At 44.0% G+C, this 19,186-nt stretch overlaps 1 protein-coding gene across 4 annotated transcripts in view; it reads right to left on the bottom strand.

The window, feature by feature from the left end:
- The window catches only part of pleca (plectin a), a 51,257-nt gene extending 36,528 nt beyond the window's left edge, over window positions 1–14,729 (bottom strand). The window contains exons 1-6 of one of the 4 annotated variants that reach the window (XM_080003979.1): window positions 14,668–14,684; window positions 6,644–6,705; window positions 4,592–4,606; window positions 3,042–3,131; window positions 695–772; window positions 460–552 (exon numbers count right to left, since the gene is read on the bottom strand). In XM_080003979.1, the coding sequence (XP_079860105.1) occupies window positions 460–552; window positions 695–772; window positions 3,042–3,131; window positions 4,592–4,606; window positions 6,644–6,705; window positions 14,668–14,680 (351 nt within the window). In that variant the 5' untranslated portion in view covers window positions 14,681–14,684. Of the gene's footprint in view, window positions 1–459; window positions 553–694; window positions 773–3,041; window positions 3,132–4,591; window positions 4,607–6,643; window positions 6,706–9,461; window positions 9,960–14,667 lie in introns of those variants that run through there. The other 3 variants (XM_080003977.1, XM_080003980.1, XM_080003978.1) reach the window with 3 other exon arrangements.
- Between the last annotated feature and the right edge of the window lie 4,457 nt (window positions 14,730–19,186).

The following is a 19,186-nucleotide window of genomic DNA, read 5'->3' as shown; positions in this document are numbered from 1 at the left end:
TTGGATAACAGTAATATCCTGTTTTATATTTAAAATAAATACTTTTTTAATAGCACAGTACACAGCTCAGTTCATCCAGAGCATAATGTTTGCTACGGTAGGAAGCGACGCAACTACCTGTTTCTAGTCTCTTACGTTAATGCGGATGTCGCCAAAAGGTGTGATTTGGGGAAGTACAAAACCTGATAAAATTCACTGTTTGTGACCATTACTTGGTGTAATAGTCCCTCTGTCGATTATTGTGAGCTTCCTCACAAACGACATTTAACATATGTTAAGCTTAAACGTTTGCCCCATTGAACTGCATTGAAGCCCACTGAGACGCTGCAGCAGAGTGCTACGTTTCTCAGTAGTAAAGGATTGTGCTATGAACAGCTTCAATAAATAAACGATGAGAACCAACATTTTGATAAGGCCTGGGGCGAAAGACCGGGGAATGCAGTGGCTCAGCGTTGGTACCTGGAAGTGAAGGATGATGGTCCATATCAGCCCCAGCGTCAGCTTCGGGTTTCCATCCGCGATGTCGTCGTTCCTGATGTTGACGAGCTTGACCTTCATGGATGTCAACAGAGATCGAGATTCATTTTAACAGCTTATTGTTATTTGAACCTTATTGTATTTATTCTCATTTAAATGACCAGCGGTGGACATCGTGTAGATAAAGACGTACGGTGAAGGTGTTCTGTTTTCCTACCTGTCTATGTTTGAGGAAGTCCAGGGCAATCTGCACGTTCTGCAGCTTGTGGAAGCGCATGCGTCCCTTCTCACGAGGCTGAAACACACACGGGACGTTTACAAGGACGAGGGAAGACGTTGGGTGCTCAGCGCTCTTCAAACAAGACCCCTGGATGGACTGGGGACACCTTTCACAGAGTCACTACAGGAAGCCGTCCCTCCGTCCTCGACGTCTCTGCAGTCCCGATTTTGGAATTACCAAACAAAAAATGAATTGAGTAAAAGAATGAATTTGAGTTCTGAGTCAAATTCTGCCATTTCGTAATTGGAGCAAACGTCTATTCCAGCGGGTGCTGCGCAAACCCTACACGGCTGACGTGAGTCTGAGATCCAGCCACAGTGTCTGTAGGCGACAAGCATGAAAATGAACAATAAAAGAACAATTACTAGTTGCGACTTACAAGTTGTCAAGACCCTCCTACACAGTCTCAATCTTGAGTTTGTGATGACTTGGGGGAACCGATGAATAATGGTTGTGTAACACTTTGAAGACACAGAGTATGACCACTATTCTATGTGCAACAGTCTATCCAAGCAAACTCTTCAGGCAAGCAGCTTCTTCTACGTATCTACGATTCCAACACATCACTGATGGTCACAGGCTGCTTTTCACTTGTGGAAGTTTGACGAGCACATGGAACTCATCTTTACATGCATTTTGGTGCCGTAAGCTGGGAGCTCTCAGCCAATCACCAGGCTCGCTTAAGTTGTAGTTATGGTGTAGTTGGGAGCGACTGGCTGAAAAGGTTGAACTTTAAGGTTGAACTTTGTTCAACTTTAAAGGGAAACTTTTGAACCTAAGGCTTATTTTTCGATCTTTGGTCTTCGGGAGAGATCTTTGGCATCGTTGGCCGAGCATTGGGGCAATCGCGACCACGTTCTTTGGCAACCACCATTGCCCCTTTGACTGTCAGTCGAAGCTACTCTCAATGCTGGCTCAACACAAAAAAAAAACGTCCCAATGATTGAAAAATAAGGCTTAGGTAAAAAAAATAAAAATACTACATGTTTCCATCAATATTCCATCTTCTCATCAATATTCAATACACAAGAACACAGAGAGTTAGAGATAAATAGAAATGCTGAAATATATAACTGATATTCTCAAACCATCGCTTCACATAACAAAACAAGCATTACTATCAAATTCCGTACCAACCATCAAAACCTACACATCCATATAAACGCGGTGGTTTTCGGGGACTCTTAACTTGCTACGTAACGTTGGACCGTAAGTCGATGTAAAGTCAGTAAAATGTGGAGGGGGGTGGGAGGGGGGATGTGGACACAGAGCGACATCACAGTGATTCATGCACGAAGCCAGCAGCTACCAGGGGGCGTGACGCATGCCACGCCAGAGGGGGCGCCACTCACCAACCGCACGTTCCTCACAACGTCACGCTCCCTCGGCTACCAAGAGCATCGCAAGAGGGGAGGCAGAGGCAGAGAGGGGGACAGGTCAAAGGTCAGAGGTAAAGGTAAGCAGACAGGAATTAGATCGAAATTGAAAAAAAAAAAGAAGAAGAACCAGGGGGATCACACGCGTCAGTGCCCAGAAAGAGGTTACAAAATGGAAGCAAATAAGGAAAATTTGTATTTTTAGGCTTTGTTATTTTAAGGTAAGCATTTGAATAAATGAAGGAAAATAGTGCGTAAAAATATAAGTCTGTTACTGAATTTTTCACACAGCTCGAAAGATTTAATATTTGACTCATGCAAAGTAGTGTTAACTTAAATATGACTTGATCCATAGATTACAGCAGTTTGGGTGCATTAAAGCAGGGGTTCCCAAACCTTCTTTTATGGCAAAGCCCCCGTGCCAGACTGAGCTCTAGCTGAATATGAATATTTAACATTAAAATTAATCAGAAATACTATATATATATATATATATATATATATATATATATATATATAAAATATATATATAAATTACCTTCTTTAGCAAGGGTGGGTTTATGTATTTTGTGAAAAAAAATAATATATATACAAAAATTATATAAAAAACAGCAAAAAAAGAAAACAAAATATAAAAATACAATAAAATAAAATAATAATAGTTTTGCAGTGGTAGACCCCCTGCAGACCCCTAGGGGGCTGCAGACCCCAGTTTGGGAACCCCTGCATTAGAGGAGATACAATGATGAGACTGAACAACAGAATGATCCGGTCAGTACAACAGAGGAGGCGGGGAGGGGGGGGGGGCGGTAGTAGAGAGATGGCGGGAGCGGAAAGAGGGATGAAGCAGAGGCGGACTTTCTACTGCACCACCTCCCGGTCAGGAGTCCGGCGTCACAGGGGCTTACCAGCGTCTCGCCGGAGAGCACCTCCAGCAGCGAGATGAGGTTGTGTCCATCTCTGAGATCCTCGTACAGGTCGGTGATGTGCCTCTGGGCCTGAGGACCGAGAAGGGAAGAATGATGATTTATTTTTCCATATCGGACAAAGTGCTTCACAAAGAAGATCAAATAAAAAGAGCAGATAGGCAAACCAGTCACGGAGAAAATGAAAAGACAACCAAGCTAAAAGTAAAAGTACGGTAAAAGTACGTAGGATGGCATGGACTTTCATTTTCTCAGGCAGGTTGATCCAAAGTGATAAACTTATAAGCAGTTCCTCTGCAAGGGTGAATACTCCTTGTCCAGCTCCACATGCAGTCAGAGTTTAGGTCATCGTGTTATTGAGGCTTTTCTCTTTATTGAGATTTGTTCAAGGACACTCGAACCAGGGCTTTCATCATTTCATTATTTCATGATGGAAGCAGCACATTTTCCTGGATCAGCCAACTGAGTTAGACCCGATTAACCCACCTCCGGTAACCACAGTCACCAAACGTCACTGGAACCGCAGGAAACCCGAGAGTTAACCGATTACTGACAACAGGTTACACCAGGCATCAGTTATATTTGGCTTTAAATCATGATTAGAGATGGCACAATACCATTTTTTTCTTTTCTGATACCAATACCAGCTATCGGATCAGCGCCATCGCCAATTATTGCTCATCCGACAAAAATAAGCAGAGCAGTAAAACAGGAGAGTCATAACACACACAGGTAGTGATTGAGTCACTGTCCGCCTTTTGCAGTCGCAACAAAGACTTGGAACCGTTCACACTCCCTTGAGAGGAGTCTTTCCTCTGCACCTTCAATTACCCATGTGCTCTATTCATTATGGTATTTGGTTTTGGCTGTTGTTCCTCTTCACATCACCCTCGGGACACACTGAATGGGTCGTTGCGTTGCGGAATCATGATTCATTTCCAATTTGCCAATTTTACGATTGCGTGCCAAAGCAGCTGCAGAGTGTTTTGGACCGAGCATGTGCATGCCTGAAATTTGCTGCATGGTCCTGATCAGAAGAATCAACTTAGACAATGTTCTGCTGGTAGTAAATAGCTTATATGAATGTATATCAATGAATGTATATAATGTATAAAAAGAGAATAGAAATATAATATCCATTTTTAGCTACAACATAGGTAGACTTTTCCTCGTTCCTCGTTGTTTTTTGAAATTTTTGGTTTGATTGCTTGTTTGCATAAAACACTTGATGTTGGCTGCATAACACATGATGCAGTAATGCATTCGGTTTGTCCCAGGCGTCAATATTCACCTCTCTGACACATGAGACGTCAAAATATCTACCAAATCAGTTTGAAGTGACGTGCCGCACTGCAAAAGAGGCGGGACAGCGACCGGGGAGTTATTAAAGTGTTAGAAAGGAGCCGGGGGGATCAGAGGATTAGAACGTTTAGGATTCCGGGCAGAAGGCGGAGTGTGTTGTTGGGGCAAAAGGAAAAAGGAGAATTGAAACAAGACAAACAGAAGGGAATGTGGTTCCACTCAGCACCTACCTCCGCTTTCCAGTGCTGACGGGGAAAGATGGCAAGACGGATGGAGGGAACAAAGAGATGAGTAAAGAATGCGGGAACACAGAGCAGGTAATAGAAACAGGCAGAAGAAAGACGAGACACGGAGAAGAATAGCGACCGGAAAGATGTGGGAGTCTTGTTTGTGTAGTGTTTTAAAGTCTGCGTCGACATGTGCTCCCTTCACTTAAAGAGAAAAAAACTATACTAATATTAAAGTCCTAATCCATGATATTATTTTGCTTCAAATAAATCCCATATTTGACACTTTTTTAGATGGCATATTATAAGAAACAGCCATTCAATGTATTTATGTTAAGCATGCTCTCCTCAATAGGATGTTGCCATTGTTGGTGGCGGGGTCCGCCACTGATTGGGCACGGGCAAAAAGGCGACGGTGGCCTCAGTGGATGGGGAGGGCAGGGGCGGGTGGGGGCGCTTGGGTGATCTGGTGGCACAACCGAGTAATTTCCTGACAAAAGGAACGACAACTGAGGACAAAGCTTCTGAGTGGCCTCCTGCCTCCATGGTGTCAGAGGATATCCACAACATCTCTGCTGTGGATCGTACTAGAAATTCCACACCGAGTTAACACACTTGGTGCCCCGGTGAGAACAAGGAGCACTTGCAACCGACTACAGCTGGACTTCGGAGGGTTGCCCGTGTGCGAAGGACACTACAACTAAAAAGCTGCCTTCACAGACTTGTATTATTTTATTGCTGACAGATGAGAACTATTCAACAGCAAATTCCACATTGTTTTGTGACAATATTTTTCTTCTATATTAATAGTTCCTTTTCATACAACGAAAAATGAGTCAAAATCGAGATGCTTTTTTTTTTTTACATAAACTGGCTCTGTCCACCTTATCAACAATCCCTTTTAACAATCACTGTGCAAACTTTCAGTTTTATCTTTGGCTCTCTAACACTGAATATATTTATAATTTAGAGTTGAATGACGCACACTTGACTCTCTTCTATTCGGTCGATACCAGACACGTATTGAATTTTGATACCTAGCCGTACTGTCTAAATAAGAAAAAGTCTAGAAGCGAAAAATAAAAATCATTGATAGTTGTCGCATTATCCTGCTCATTAAACTCCTGTGAGGCTTTTAGGAGGTATCTCATTTGAAGAGGTCACGATGAGAGGCGCTCCCTGGCGGGGCCCTGAATGCTGCCTCTATTTAGCGCCAGTGCCCCCCAAGTTCAGTCCTCTGTCTGGAACCCAAAAAGCAAAGCAGAGTGGAGACGGTCTGGATCCCAGATGTGAAACCCGAGCTGTGCCCAGTTTTCCGACCTGCCCGACGGAGGTTCTGAGGCGGCTAAAGCGAGACCAGATGGTTCTGAGTCACGCACACAGTTAATACAAAGGGTGTGTGTGCGCGTGTGCGTGTGTGTGTGTGTGTGTGTGTGTGTGTGTGTGTGTCTGTGTGTGTGTGTGTTTTGTAGCGCTGAGAATCAAGATGCGTGAAGGAGATCTCCCCTTTGAAAGAGCTCTCACGTTTTGGTGAGGCATCGAAAAGGCATCTTTCGCCTCCTTTAGATTATGTTACAATGTTAGAACGAATAGATGAGATAGATGGAGAGGTATTTTATTCAACTACTTCCTGGTGAAACTCATTTGGACAACACTAGACACTGTGTAATGAGCTGGGAGGTGACATGTCCAGTCAAACTGTTTCTGGGGTCATCCAAGGACACACTTTGGTGTCCCTGCATCTTTGACCCGCTATTGCTTCCTGTTGGGTTGTTGAAGGAAAACCCTGATATTTTCGAAACCGAAACCTTATTTTCGATCATTGGGAGTCGACCCAAGCGATTGGCATCAAAATCATTTTAATCAGCTGGCTACCACTCAATGGGGCAATCAATCACCAGCGAAAGGCCTCAGTTCATAAAACCAGAGTTTTCTCTTTGAGTTCTTTAAAACCGCAAGAGCAATGCAAACTGCCCGAAAAGATGAGTTAATCTTTGTCCTGGGACAATAAAACAGCGTTGGAGTGCTTCGGATTTCCATTTGATGCGACCTTACCTTCATCAAGTGCTTGTTGACCCATTTGGTGAAGGTCTTTTTCTGAACCCGGTCCCGTTCATCTGCGGGAGGAAGAGGAGAAGAGAGAATCAAGCTCGTTGTCTCGGAGCGGACCACTACAAAACCACCGAGTACTTTGGGAGGGAAAAAACTAAAACAAAGAATTCCTTTGGTTTTTTTTTTCTTCCCCCGTTTCCTCTGTGGTAGTATACTGGCGGTGCATGTAGGTGGGTTTGTGGGTGAGGGAGGAGAGCTTCCCCGCTCTATCTCCTGAAAGCCTCAGTGTTAGACCTCCAAGAGGACAGCACGAAGGATGAAGAGTCAGATCATGGAGCGTGTGACGTGAAGACGTGGTGAATTTCACACTGTGAAAGCATGGTTCTTCCCTTTGAGGCAAAATGCAAAAGGCTCGTGAATCCTCCAAAGAATTTTGGGAAGATACCTGCGGTACTGTGTAGGAACGTGGTGTGCCCAGTTTGTGATGACACGGGTTGATAAGCTCAACTTTATTTGTTTGAGAGTAGAGGCTTTGGATCGTTCCCTTATCGTATTCCAGATTAACTGTGCTTTGGAACGTTTGGACCCGAAACCCCAAAAAACGGCATGGCAACTCTGCGGAGATAACGCTGGCGCAGCTCCTTTCAACTCCTCGGAGTTACGTCCTGGCACATGATTGGACGAGGGAGATGTTTGAGTGAGGTGTTCGCTGACAACAAAGCAGGTGGAACAAAAAGGAAAGCTAAGATGTGACAAGCCATCCCATGACAACCGTGTTGACAGTAGAACGCTGTTTATCCAAACTTTGCAGTGGCTACAAAGCCCCAAAAAGAACCTAGCTATTGTCTATTGTCAAACGTATTTAACAAAAACATGATGGTTCCCCGTTAATGAGACTGAGAGGGCTGTTACGAACAAAGACACACGTTAGTCACAGTTATGGATGTAAGTATGATGGGATGTTCGGATGTTTGAAATGAAGCTCAGTAACAGTACTGATGTTACGTTTCAGGATCACACTCTGGGGCGTTTTTTAGGGCTCTCCATGAAAGTGGCGCGGACTTGATCTGCCTATAATTAACTGCTCTGCGGTGAAACGTTTAATTTGAAACTTGCTCACAAAAACCTCACCATCATTAGCAATGTTGAGTAGGAATTGAATTGAATTGAATTGATTAAAGGACAATATATATATATATATATATATATATATTTATTTTTTTTCTTTCCCCTGAAGACCCCCTGCAATTTCATCACAGACCTCTAGGGACCCCAGTGGACCACGGACCCCAGTCGGGATAAACAGGATTCTACTGCAGTACATGACACAAAAGAATGAGCTTGATTGAATCAAGCAAGGAAGCTCGAGAAAATCCAATCAGCTTTTTGTGTGACTGACGAGGTCAACGTTCGAATGGACGGATAAGAAACGAAGCAAGCAAAGCACCAACGCCCAAGGCAGAGTGACACAACGTCCATGACTCACACACACTCGTGACTGGCACTTTTCCCGAGAGAAAAGTGGAAATAAAACAATTTGCATTGGCGTTTCCTCTCTTACATGAAGACATATTCACATTTATGTAATTGGATGTGATGTTCAGGGATTTGATACGGCATCGAAAAGCAGCAAGGGGGTCAAATATGGCAATATTTCAATAAGAATATTGGGGTGTTGTTTATTTAAAAATATCAGAATTTAAATTAAAAAAGCCCTTAAAATGTACACACGTGACACGATTTGTAAGATTGTTATGTCATTCGCACCTTCTGCTGCTCAGGTGGCACTGAGGAGCAGAAGGACTCTAGGAAGTCAAAGTCAGAGAAACAAAATATACTTGAATGGGACAAGGGACCTATCAATAAAAGGAAATTTTGGAAAATCTTGGAATAGAAATTATTTCATAGTCCACAAAATGTTGTTTTCTGAAAATACGAAGAGATGGGAAGCTGAAAGTTCTTCTTCACAATGGAGAGCATCAAAAGTTCCCTGTTGGCGTTCTAAAGAAGAAGATCCTCTCTGTGGTTCACACAATTCCCGTCGAGTCAATTTATCTCAGGAGAAAAAACAAAACATTGAGAGAATATTTTCAAGATATGCATTTTGGAAGTGTAACGGTGTGAGTCGCGGTCTGATACTCCGACAACAGAAATGATCCGCAGTGATTGCCCTCTAATCTATCACGCTTTGTTTGGGAGCTTTTCGTGGCCCAGAGCGTCAGGCGGAGCCGCTGATGAGAGGAGATAATATCAGGTCTCCTTGGCACTTGATCTGCACAATATAGCAAGTCAAAGCTGATCAGACAAGAACCTGATGGGAACCGCAGCCTACTGTAGTTTTGCAAATTGCAGCAATTGTTTCTCATTTTAACCAAATAATTAGCACAACGACTCGTGACAAATACTTCAAAATGACATCAAAAGCATTGAGACTCTGCATTCTGCATGAGAGCAAAAATATGTTACGTAATGGTCACTCTGTTTCCTAAATACGAGTGGTGGTGGAGTTGCAAAGAGGAAAGGTGGTGACACATTGAGGGGTGTGGCCCGTCTGGTAACAACATGGACATGGAGGAGAACATGGAGTATTGGATTCAAATTCTAGGAATTCATAAAAAGCCGAATAAATACACATAAACAGTGGTCACACCAGCCTAACTAACGAAAATCTACAGGTTGATTTGCTGATTTGAACCTTTTAAAGTGAAATGACTCACAAGAATCAATCTCCTCATCGTTGTGTAAAAGCAGAAGTCTTCCCCAAAAAGCCAGGAACACACAGTGCTATTGAACAATGCAAAGAATGACCCCGACAAGCTACCTTTCCTGTGGTCCATGGCCTTGAGCACCCCCTGGTAGTAGGAGTCCTCGATGAAGACCCCATCGCTGCTCATGCTGTCGGAGGAGTAGGTCCTGAAGTTCCGCTGCATCGCCATCACACTGCTGGCGTGGCGCTGCGGCCTCGACAACAATTAAAACGACTGAAAACCCTCGACAATCTGACAAACCAGCTCTTCCCTCGTCTGTGACTCCTACTTCTCCTTCTAACCCAAAAATCTGCTTCAACCACTGCTGCTCCGGTGAGCACTGCTGCAGAGAAGTGGGAGTGTACCGAGTACAAGCCCCTTGTTCAGTTCCTGCACATGAGTCTTTTCCTCCCTTTCTCCATTTTCCTTTCCTGACACTCTACTCTTCTCTTTCCTTTCTTTTTTTTTTTTTTTTTCCCCTTTCCACCCTTCACCAGCTCACACAAAATGCCTGCCTGCGGGTTCCGATGTCAGAACCTGTCATTTAGGGGAGAGCGGTCTGTGTGTGCGGAGAGAAAGTGAAGGGATTCTCGCTTTGGCCCTGCCCAACCCAGCACACCCTAACCCAGCCTGCCACACCCCAACTCAGGCCTACTCCCCCCAAAACAACACCCAAACCAAGCCCACCCTGGCCTGCTCGTCAATCATAGGCTGAAGATCGGGAAGATTAAGAGAGCCCCGCGGTGACTAAGTACAGTTACACAACTGTCTCGGTTATTTCATTATTGAAGTCAATACTTATACAACAATACTTATGGATTAATGCATTAATGTAGTTTATAGAACATTTTCAAGGGCTCTTTAGATCAGTGTTCCCCAACCTGGCTTGCCAAACCCCCAGAGGGGGTCACCAGAGATAACGGGGGGGGGAGTCACTATCACTTGGCCAATTTGAGGCATGTTCAAATTCCTATTTAACTAAACACCTATTTCTTTGTACCATGAAAACATAACCAATTTAGGCCAAAAACGACCACTAACGAATACACAGGGAAAAAACGTATGGCAGATTTTATACAAGACCCATTTTGCAGAGTTGGTCTTGTGGTTCATCGCAGAACCCACAATGAACTCGGATTCTGCAATCGACGTGTGGAATGGAGATGCCAACCTGTCCTAAAAGGCCTGAATTTCAGTTCCACCATTGAAAGAAAGAAAGAAAACCCTCAATCATCAAAGGAGTCCATAGGTTCTGCCTGTGTGGAACCGTGCTGCTGGTCCCAACCTGATTGGTCTCCACGCGTCCAGGAGTGCGGTCAGAGAAGAGGAAGATGGACACGGCCAAACTACTGCACACTGAATAAAAAACATGTTCTTTGAAAACAGACACCAGGACATGGAGGAACCAAGGGCCTGGAGATTCTGAGTCACTTCACCACACGCACCAGTTAAAGAGAAACCTCTTTCCAGTCGGAATGCTCCTTCTCCATCAGGGTGCAATTATGTGGAGGCATCCACTGCTCTGCGGAAGCCTTCCTGCAGTTTAGCAAATGCCACAATCTGGTATAAATAGAACCAAAGATCTATAATGAGAACTATTATGTTTGGATTTTGGTTTGGACTCCTGTAGGGCTGTCTATTATGTATAAAGTAAAAAAAAAAACTAAAAAAAAAACCTGATATAGATAGATAGACAAATGGACGAAAACGCTCACTAGGAAAAAAAACTGCTTGACTATGTGTATCTGCAAATAAATTGGGAGTTCAGATAGAAAACAGAGGGATCGCTGGGTGTGTTTGCATGCGGACCGCAAGCAGATGAAGCTGCTTTTGCGCCCAATAAAACTCTCCAAACGGATATAACCTGCAAATACAATCAAGTCTGATAACAGATACCACTATCAGTGAACACTTTAGTGAGTGTTTGCCAAAGCCCAGTACAGGGCTCCAGCAGTGCCGCTGCAGCACAGATGTGTTACATCACATCCAAATAGCTGTGACCCGCTTCACCTTTGGGTGCTTATTGAGAGAGACATTGACAGAAGATGGAGCGGAAGGATTCCTGGGATTCCTTCTGAGGGAGGCGACTTGTCAGAACAGGAGCAGAAGAGAGCAAAGCCTTATCTGGAGGGGTGTCTGGGCCAGATAAGACTCCAAAATATTTATTCTAAAATGTTGTTGTTGTGGATAACACAGAAAATACACACAATATGTGTACAGATTCTATATATATTTATGCAACTTTGCACAATTCCCTTCTTCTGTAAGAATATCAACTGTTGATAGCGAGGGTTATCATTTATTAAAAATATTTTGGATAATTGTAGATTGTAATTTTTCAATTTTTTGGGTTTAGTATATATATTCCATTTTCCTGTATTTTTATTCTTATTGCTGCGATAATGCAATTCCTATCTAAATGTCGCTCTCCCTATCTTTCTTAATGTATTGAATAAAAGTCATTCCCATTACCTGTAGCATGTTTCAGATCTCAGTGACATATAGAAGAATATATATACATGTATTGTGATGGAACAAGGTCCACCTGAGGGCACAAGAACCAGAAACTAAAACTGCTTTCTTTCCAGCAGGGACAACAACTAATATACCCTTTGAAAAAACAAGTCCAAGCGTAGAGCATTTTCATGGTACTGTTGCTCGACCAATCGCCAACATTGCTACGACAGCCACAAGCGAAGATAAGATAACAATTTATTGTTTCCCTGGGGGGGGAAAGTAAAAGGGTAAATGTATGAGATTATCATTCGGATCTCATCATTAAAAACACATTTTTCAAAGTTGACTTGTTTTCCAAACTGGCCAAGCTCAAGACACGTCCGCGGCATAAATTACTATAAGTCGTTTTGATACCTGTAACAGAGCGTTTTTTGGGGAAACATGTCAGTCGAGGCAGATTCCTGCTTGGGGCGTCGCCGGTCCTCCTGGCAGGCAGGGGGAGCCGCCTCCCTGCGATAACACAACCCTGACCCCGCCACCATGTTATGCCGCCCCCCCCCCCCCCCAACACGCACACACACACACACACACACACACACACACACACACACACACACACACACACACACACACACACCCCCAGTGCAAGTGACAGCTTGAGGCCTCGGTCCCACAGAAAGGAAAGGAATGTTAACAAACACGGGAGATAATTTCAACCCTAACCCTAACCCGATGGAATGGAAGCCTGGAGGCGTTAAGGGGGCAGATCTGAACTGGCAAGGACGACAATAAAAAAGTCAAATCCATAAACACACACACAAACACACACACACACACACACACACACACGCACTAGGCTAGAATAGGCTCTTTTAGTCAGATAGATCAATTCGGTGGTTCTCAACATGAGGTCCAGGGACTATTCAGGGGTCCTTCAAGAGGTTCCAGGGGGTCCCCAGTAAAATTATAAATAGTTCAACTTTACTGTTATTTAATTTACAAGACGTTAGCAGTTGGAGAATGTAGAGTCATCCTAGTTTCATGCTTATCGACCCAATTATAGTATAGACAGGTATGGAAGTTTAGACTAAATCATATCTACAGTAAAAATGAGCTGAGATTGGCGTTCCAGAGACAAAATCTTATCAAATGGGGTCCATAGTTTAATGTGTATCACATTGAGGGTCCTTGATGTGAAAAAGGATGAGAATCTGTTGTGTGGCGCAAATAGAAAAGGTATTTCTGGGTAACACCAAAACAAAAGCATTTGCCTCATTGATCTCCGTAAAGGTGCAATAAGGACAATTTCTTCCCGTTCTACTTCCATCCCAGTAAAACACAGATGGTACCAATTTGCTCGGGTGCACACGTTGTGCAGGGAGAGTCTGATTCCCTTGTTCTGTGCAAGTAAGCACACAAACACCACGTGAAACACATTAGGCACCCGTTGCTTTTCCTTATCTTGTGGTTTTAAGAATATTTTCATGACTAAACTGTAAATAAGCATGGGGAGAGTGTGCACTGCAGATGTGATAGCAAAGACCCGTCATCTCAGAGGAGACAGAATTATTATTGAGAAGTATGATTTGTCTCCCTCTGCTGATGTTAAGTAGCCACGACACAAAAGTTAAAAATATGTATTTTGAGAAGTACACTACGAGTCGTGTGACTTTTACATCAATCATTAAGCTGATGATAAACAATTCAAAACACAACTAAATGATATTGTCCATTGAAGCACCCCAAGCTACTTTACAGAGAATGTTGACTTTTACTTTTAATTGGCATTAGAATCACAGTTGCCATATACAGGACTTTAATATCCTGTTATGACTCACTTAGAACAGCTTAACTTAACTTTTGACTCCTGAACAGAGTCATGGCTGCTGTTCAGAAGCTGTGGGGCCGCCGCTGGCCTACATGGGTCAGACTGTTTGTATTGGAACAATCACTTCCAGTTCCAGTGGAGCTGAAATGTTTGAGCTGTTTCCAGGACAACGTACCAATACACGCAGAAGCCGGGAACCCCATCAACGTACTATTTAAAGAATGAGTGGTTCCGGCCCAAAACCTCCAGATAATTGGATTGAATTTAGGAGGAATCGCCCGTGTGACTAACCATGGAAAGATGTGTCAAGATTTTGATATTCAAGCTGTAAACGTCAAATATTGTATACACCCTGTTTTTTTCCTCATTAGGCTGCAGACTACTTGACTGATTTGTACATGGAATATTATGAAAAAATAATTACGTTTTAAGAATTTAAGTGGAACATTTTGCATAATTGTATGGACATAAACCAGAGAAAGTGATAACGACCAACCATTGCTCCGTAGTATTTGCTGCTACTGCTACTACTACAATAAAAATAACTGTATCGTAAAACTACAAATATTCCTATTACCAAAAATACTTCTGATAATCACTAGTTGTAGTAATAATATGATATATTATTACTTAGTGGTCGTAGTAGTGGTAGTAGTAGTAGTAGTAGTAGTGGTAGTAATTGTACTATATTAGTAGTAGTATTACCACTTAACTACTACTACCACAATAATAATAGTAATAATAGTAGTAATAATAATAATAATAATAATAATAATCATGATCACAACACAGAAAATATCACCACTGTATATTATATAAGAGGTAGTAGTAGTAGTCGTAGTAGTAATGGTAAGACAAAAAAAATCGCGCACTATCTCCAAACTGGCACGCAACAGTTTGACGTCATCAGCCCCCCCACACACACACGGACGCACGCACGCACGCACGCAGCGCAACACACCCCTCCGCCCCCGCACTCCTGCTTCGGTACTGACCTGCGCAGCACATCCTGCTGTAGAGCAGGGAGCCCACCTCCCCGCAGCTCAGCTCATGGATGAAGTCCGCTCTGCCGTACACGATCCGAGGCTCCGAGACCCCGTACCGGGACAGGGTCGCTCCAGGAGGATCCTCCATTTCGGCCATCGCTCCCTCCTGCCGCCGCTGTGAAGACGCGCTCGGGCCGCACACTGTGCAAAACGCCCCCGAAACGTGCGCCGCCGCACCGCGCCGCGCCGCGTCTCCAGCCGAAGCGGATCTTTTGTCTCTTTCTCTATTCGAGCCACATGAAGCGAAAAAAAACAAGGGGTCGTTTCACTTTTCCAACTAAGCCCGGCCCACATGTGCGGGTGTGCGGGGAACAGACGAAAACTTTCTCCTTTCTTCACCGCCGCGGGGACATTGAAACAGAAATATAAAGGACATCCCAGAAATACACCCAGTCTGCAGAAGTTCATATAGACATACTGCTCCGACTAGACTGTCAACAAGTGTCTATTTTTGAATGCAGTCATGTCTGCCTCTCCAAAGGCATAACCGAATAAATAAAATCAATAATTATACAAATGGAGCAAAAAAACAAAAAACGCACTAATACTATGATAATAACTTATTTACATATTGCACTGATTTCTCAATGGGTTTGTTATGCACATAGGGGCGGTCTGTCTAACTGTGTTCCAAAGGGTTATTAATTCATAACAGCTGTGCGTCATCAAACAGAAATAGACAAGGTTTTGTGCTCTCTGCACAAAATATTTCCCATTCACGCAAATGTTTGGGGCATATTTTACATTTTTAGGCAATATGTCGTCCACGTCTGTGCAAACCAAAACAGTCCACAGTCCTCGCATCAAGTATTCCTCAGGACTATGCAGGACATATTAATAATTTTTTACTGTACTTTTGCTAAACAAGTCGTGTGTATATATGTACATATATATATATATATATGTGTGTGTGTGTGTGTGTGTGTGTTTATGTATCTATCTATTTATTTATTTATTTATTTATTTATTAGCATTAATATTATCATTTACAATAAAGTTATGCAATGCTTTACAACTGACTACCAACTGTCATTAAATGTTAATGATAGTTGGTAGTCAGTTGTAAAGCATTGAAATATTTTCATATATTTTCAAATATCCCTCAAGATTTCAAAAACATCGAAATGCAACTTCCGCAGGTGGGCGAACGTTGAATTTCACGGCCATTACGACAGAGATAGGTACATATTTCCCTGCTATGAACGTGTCAGTTTTGTTCCGAAAGGGCGTTGACGGTGCGCGGCAGCTGATTCTACGCTGGATGAAACCTGATGAGACTGAGCTCCGAGTTAACCCTCCGCTGGACGGTGATATTACAAAGCGTGCGCGCAACGGACGGACAACACTGCAAAATGGTGGAGAAGGATTCCTGCGCGTTTCAAAGAAAGATATTATTGCGCGGGGGGGGGGGGGGGGGGCATTTAAGGACAGGGTGGCAGTGTACTGTTTCCTGCACGTCCATAACTTCTCTTTTAACAGCCAAACTTCTACTTTTAGTTTCCCCCCAGGGCACAGGGAAAAGTAACAGGAAAGTGAGTCACGGCCGTATTCGCTGAATGCCAGACTGAATTGGACTCCGTGCCACTACGTCTGCGGCACGCCGTCGGGCTCCATTCCTGCAGCCTCTCATTTGTCCTCCAGTAACGTCTGATGCCATCTTGGGCGTGTCTTCCTGAATTGATTGGAAACGTCTCTAATATTTAAGACGTTAAGTCGAAGGGCTGACTTGACTGTGGAGTGAATGGCTCTGTTCCGGGGAGACCGGTCTTCAGGCAGCCCATTCAAGTGTTGACGGAAACGCAGGAGAATCACCAAGAGTACAACTAAAGAGATGGCGTAACAGGAGACTGCAGGAGAGGTTTAGCTCGTAAATATTTGCAAAACTTTATGGGCGAGGGAGCGACACCAACAACATAAAATCCTGTGTTAACTATGACTTATTGTTCTCGGTTGACGACAATGACCTTCTTCAATTCCTCCGAAATCAGCTCAATCTCAGAGCGAACAGACGCCATTCATGCAGAGATCTCAAGGCTTGGTTCAAGCCTCGGGACCTGAACGTTGACGAACCGGAGGCCGGATTGCTGTGACCGTCTCCAGGAGACGCGGGACTCGGTTTACTACCTTCAGTCCACCTCCGTGGGTGGCAGGCAGTGCCAGAGGCATTCGCCGCCGGGGCTTTTTTTAACCTTGGCTCCGGGCAAATCCCCTTTTACCCGCTTCCATACCTCCCATGGCGACTATGTCAAAGGCACCTTGCAGGTCTGACAAACTACAACCTTATTTACACAAGTGCTCTTGGCCACGTTGGAGCTGTTGTACGTTGTCCACGGGAAACGGATCTATAATGCTGCACTTGAATGCACTTAGCAACGGCAATATCAGATGTCCAACGTTCTGTTGAAGAAAAATCCCACGTCTGAAAACAAAAGACAATGGAGCTTCAGACTGATAATGATAAACCTTTGCTTATATGATAAACCTTGCTCTATGTACAGGGTGTGGGCCTGATCACCAGCGCTGAAAGCCGACCTCTCCACATGCAAATCAGTTGAATATTGACAGAAGGTTGCAATTGTGTGTGGCCTTGTTTTGTTTGACAGACATTTAACAGTCAAACCACTCTCTCCCGGGGCAGCCTTCATTTTCATCCATGTGTTCCTTGTGTTCCACAGTTCACAACACTTCAACCACGAACCATGAACCGACAGTGTTGTGCAGGTCGTATTCAGAAATTAATAAAAATAAAAATGGATCGCTCTGGTTATAAATGTCTAACTCACGTGTGCGAGTCTGGCCCTAAAATGAATTGACATTGAAACCTGAAGCCCTTTACATTCTTGCATCTTATTCCGTTTCCTGTATGGACTTTGTGTGTTCTTTCATAATCGGTGCCTGTCTCGACTTTCGGCCGATCAAGTTTATCTGCTCCTTTCTGGAATATTTTAGCCTTGTCATCCTCATACCGCAACAGATTCAGAACCGGCCAAGTCAGTGTTGTGACCTCTGGAGGGTTAGACAGTTATATAACAAAGAGCAATAATTATCACATAGTCAACACCTGTCTGAGCAAAATGAACGAGAGCCAAATGCATTTTAAACCGTAGCAGGCACCTCCAGGGTAAAACCCCCCGTGTATCTGTGGAAATTATGTTTCCCAACCTTCATGCTACCAAAGTACATGGATGATTTTGGTAATCCTATCATGATATACCGTAGTTAGATGCCGTCTTTATTGCATTACGGTTACTTTCTGAACATTATAGACTGTTCTAGCTACTTGGTCGTAATATCCACATTAATAATCGATGTTTCTCTAGGGTGTAAACATCTTATAAAAGCACCAACAGCCATCCCAAAACATCATCAAATTATCGCTATCGAGGTTTTGGTCAAAATCAATCTTTACGTCGATTGTTAACTCAACGTGAATCTACTTGAGGGGGTTTGTGGCTTCTGGTGGTTGAACAGGTTCCTAACGGTACAACCGAAATATCTGTTGTCCCCAACACACACCTGCAGCTTTCCGTCAGGCGTCCTGTAATTAGCCCCAGGGTGCGGAAGGTTTTATCTTTTTTCCTTTGGAATACCAGGCGGCCTCCCTTGTGACAAGCTGTGTCAACAGTACAATACTCTCAGAACGGGGTGTGTTTGGCGCTCAGCGACAGAAGACGTTGAAGGCAAACCTTTAGCTTCAGGCTGTTTCCCCAGCCACTTCCAAAGGGGGTGCGTTTAACATTCACTCTGAGCATTCCCCAGAGTGGCTGAACTGGTTTATTAACATTACCAGCGTAACCAGCATTATAATCAGCGAGCGGTATCACCAGAAACCTCACCAAAGTCCAGACAAACACATTTCATTTTGCATTTTGCTAAAAGCATCACGACCGCGTCATTTTACAGAAGTCGCTTTTCAAACGAAGACTTTTTTCTTAGAACGTAACCAAAACAATGCTTCGGTAAATCCATGAGACTGAGGTGTGTAATTCAAAAGATCCGCCAAAGCCTCCAGTCCCCCCCGCAATCCTCCAGCTCCTACGTCGTCACATTTCCAAACCTCCGAAACCAGCATTTAGAGGGTTAACCCCACCCCCACCCCCCCAAGTAGGCAGGAAACTGAGACGGAGGGAGGAAAAAAAGTGTGTGTGTGTGTGGGAGTGAGTGAGGACGACAGGGGAAGGAGTGTGCACCAGAGAGAGCGAGGGAGAGAGGAGAGAGAGAGAGAGAGAGGGAGCGAGAGAGAGATAGAGGATAACGGAAGGACGAGTGGAGTGGGACGCCGGAGAAGTGAAAAAGCTCCAAGACCCAACACACCGTCGGGACCAGAACTCCCCAGAAGTCAGACCTCCGTCTCCCTCCTCCTTCCTTACCTTGCGTCTTCTTCCGCTGCCTCCACCTCCACGCGAGCAGCAGGGTGACGATGTGTCCCGCGACCACCAGGGCCGGGAACACGCTTCCAGGGGGGGCT

This window comes from Zeus faber (assembly GCF_960531495.2).
Source record: "Zeus faber genome assembly, chromosome: 1".
Lineage (NCBI taxonomy): Eukaryota > Metazoa > Chordata > Actinopteri > Zeiformes > Zeidae > Zeus > Zeus faber.
The sequence above is the reverse complement of the archived record's forward strand: the minus strand, read 5'-3'. Positions and strand labels throughout refer to the sequence as shown.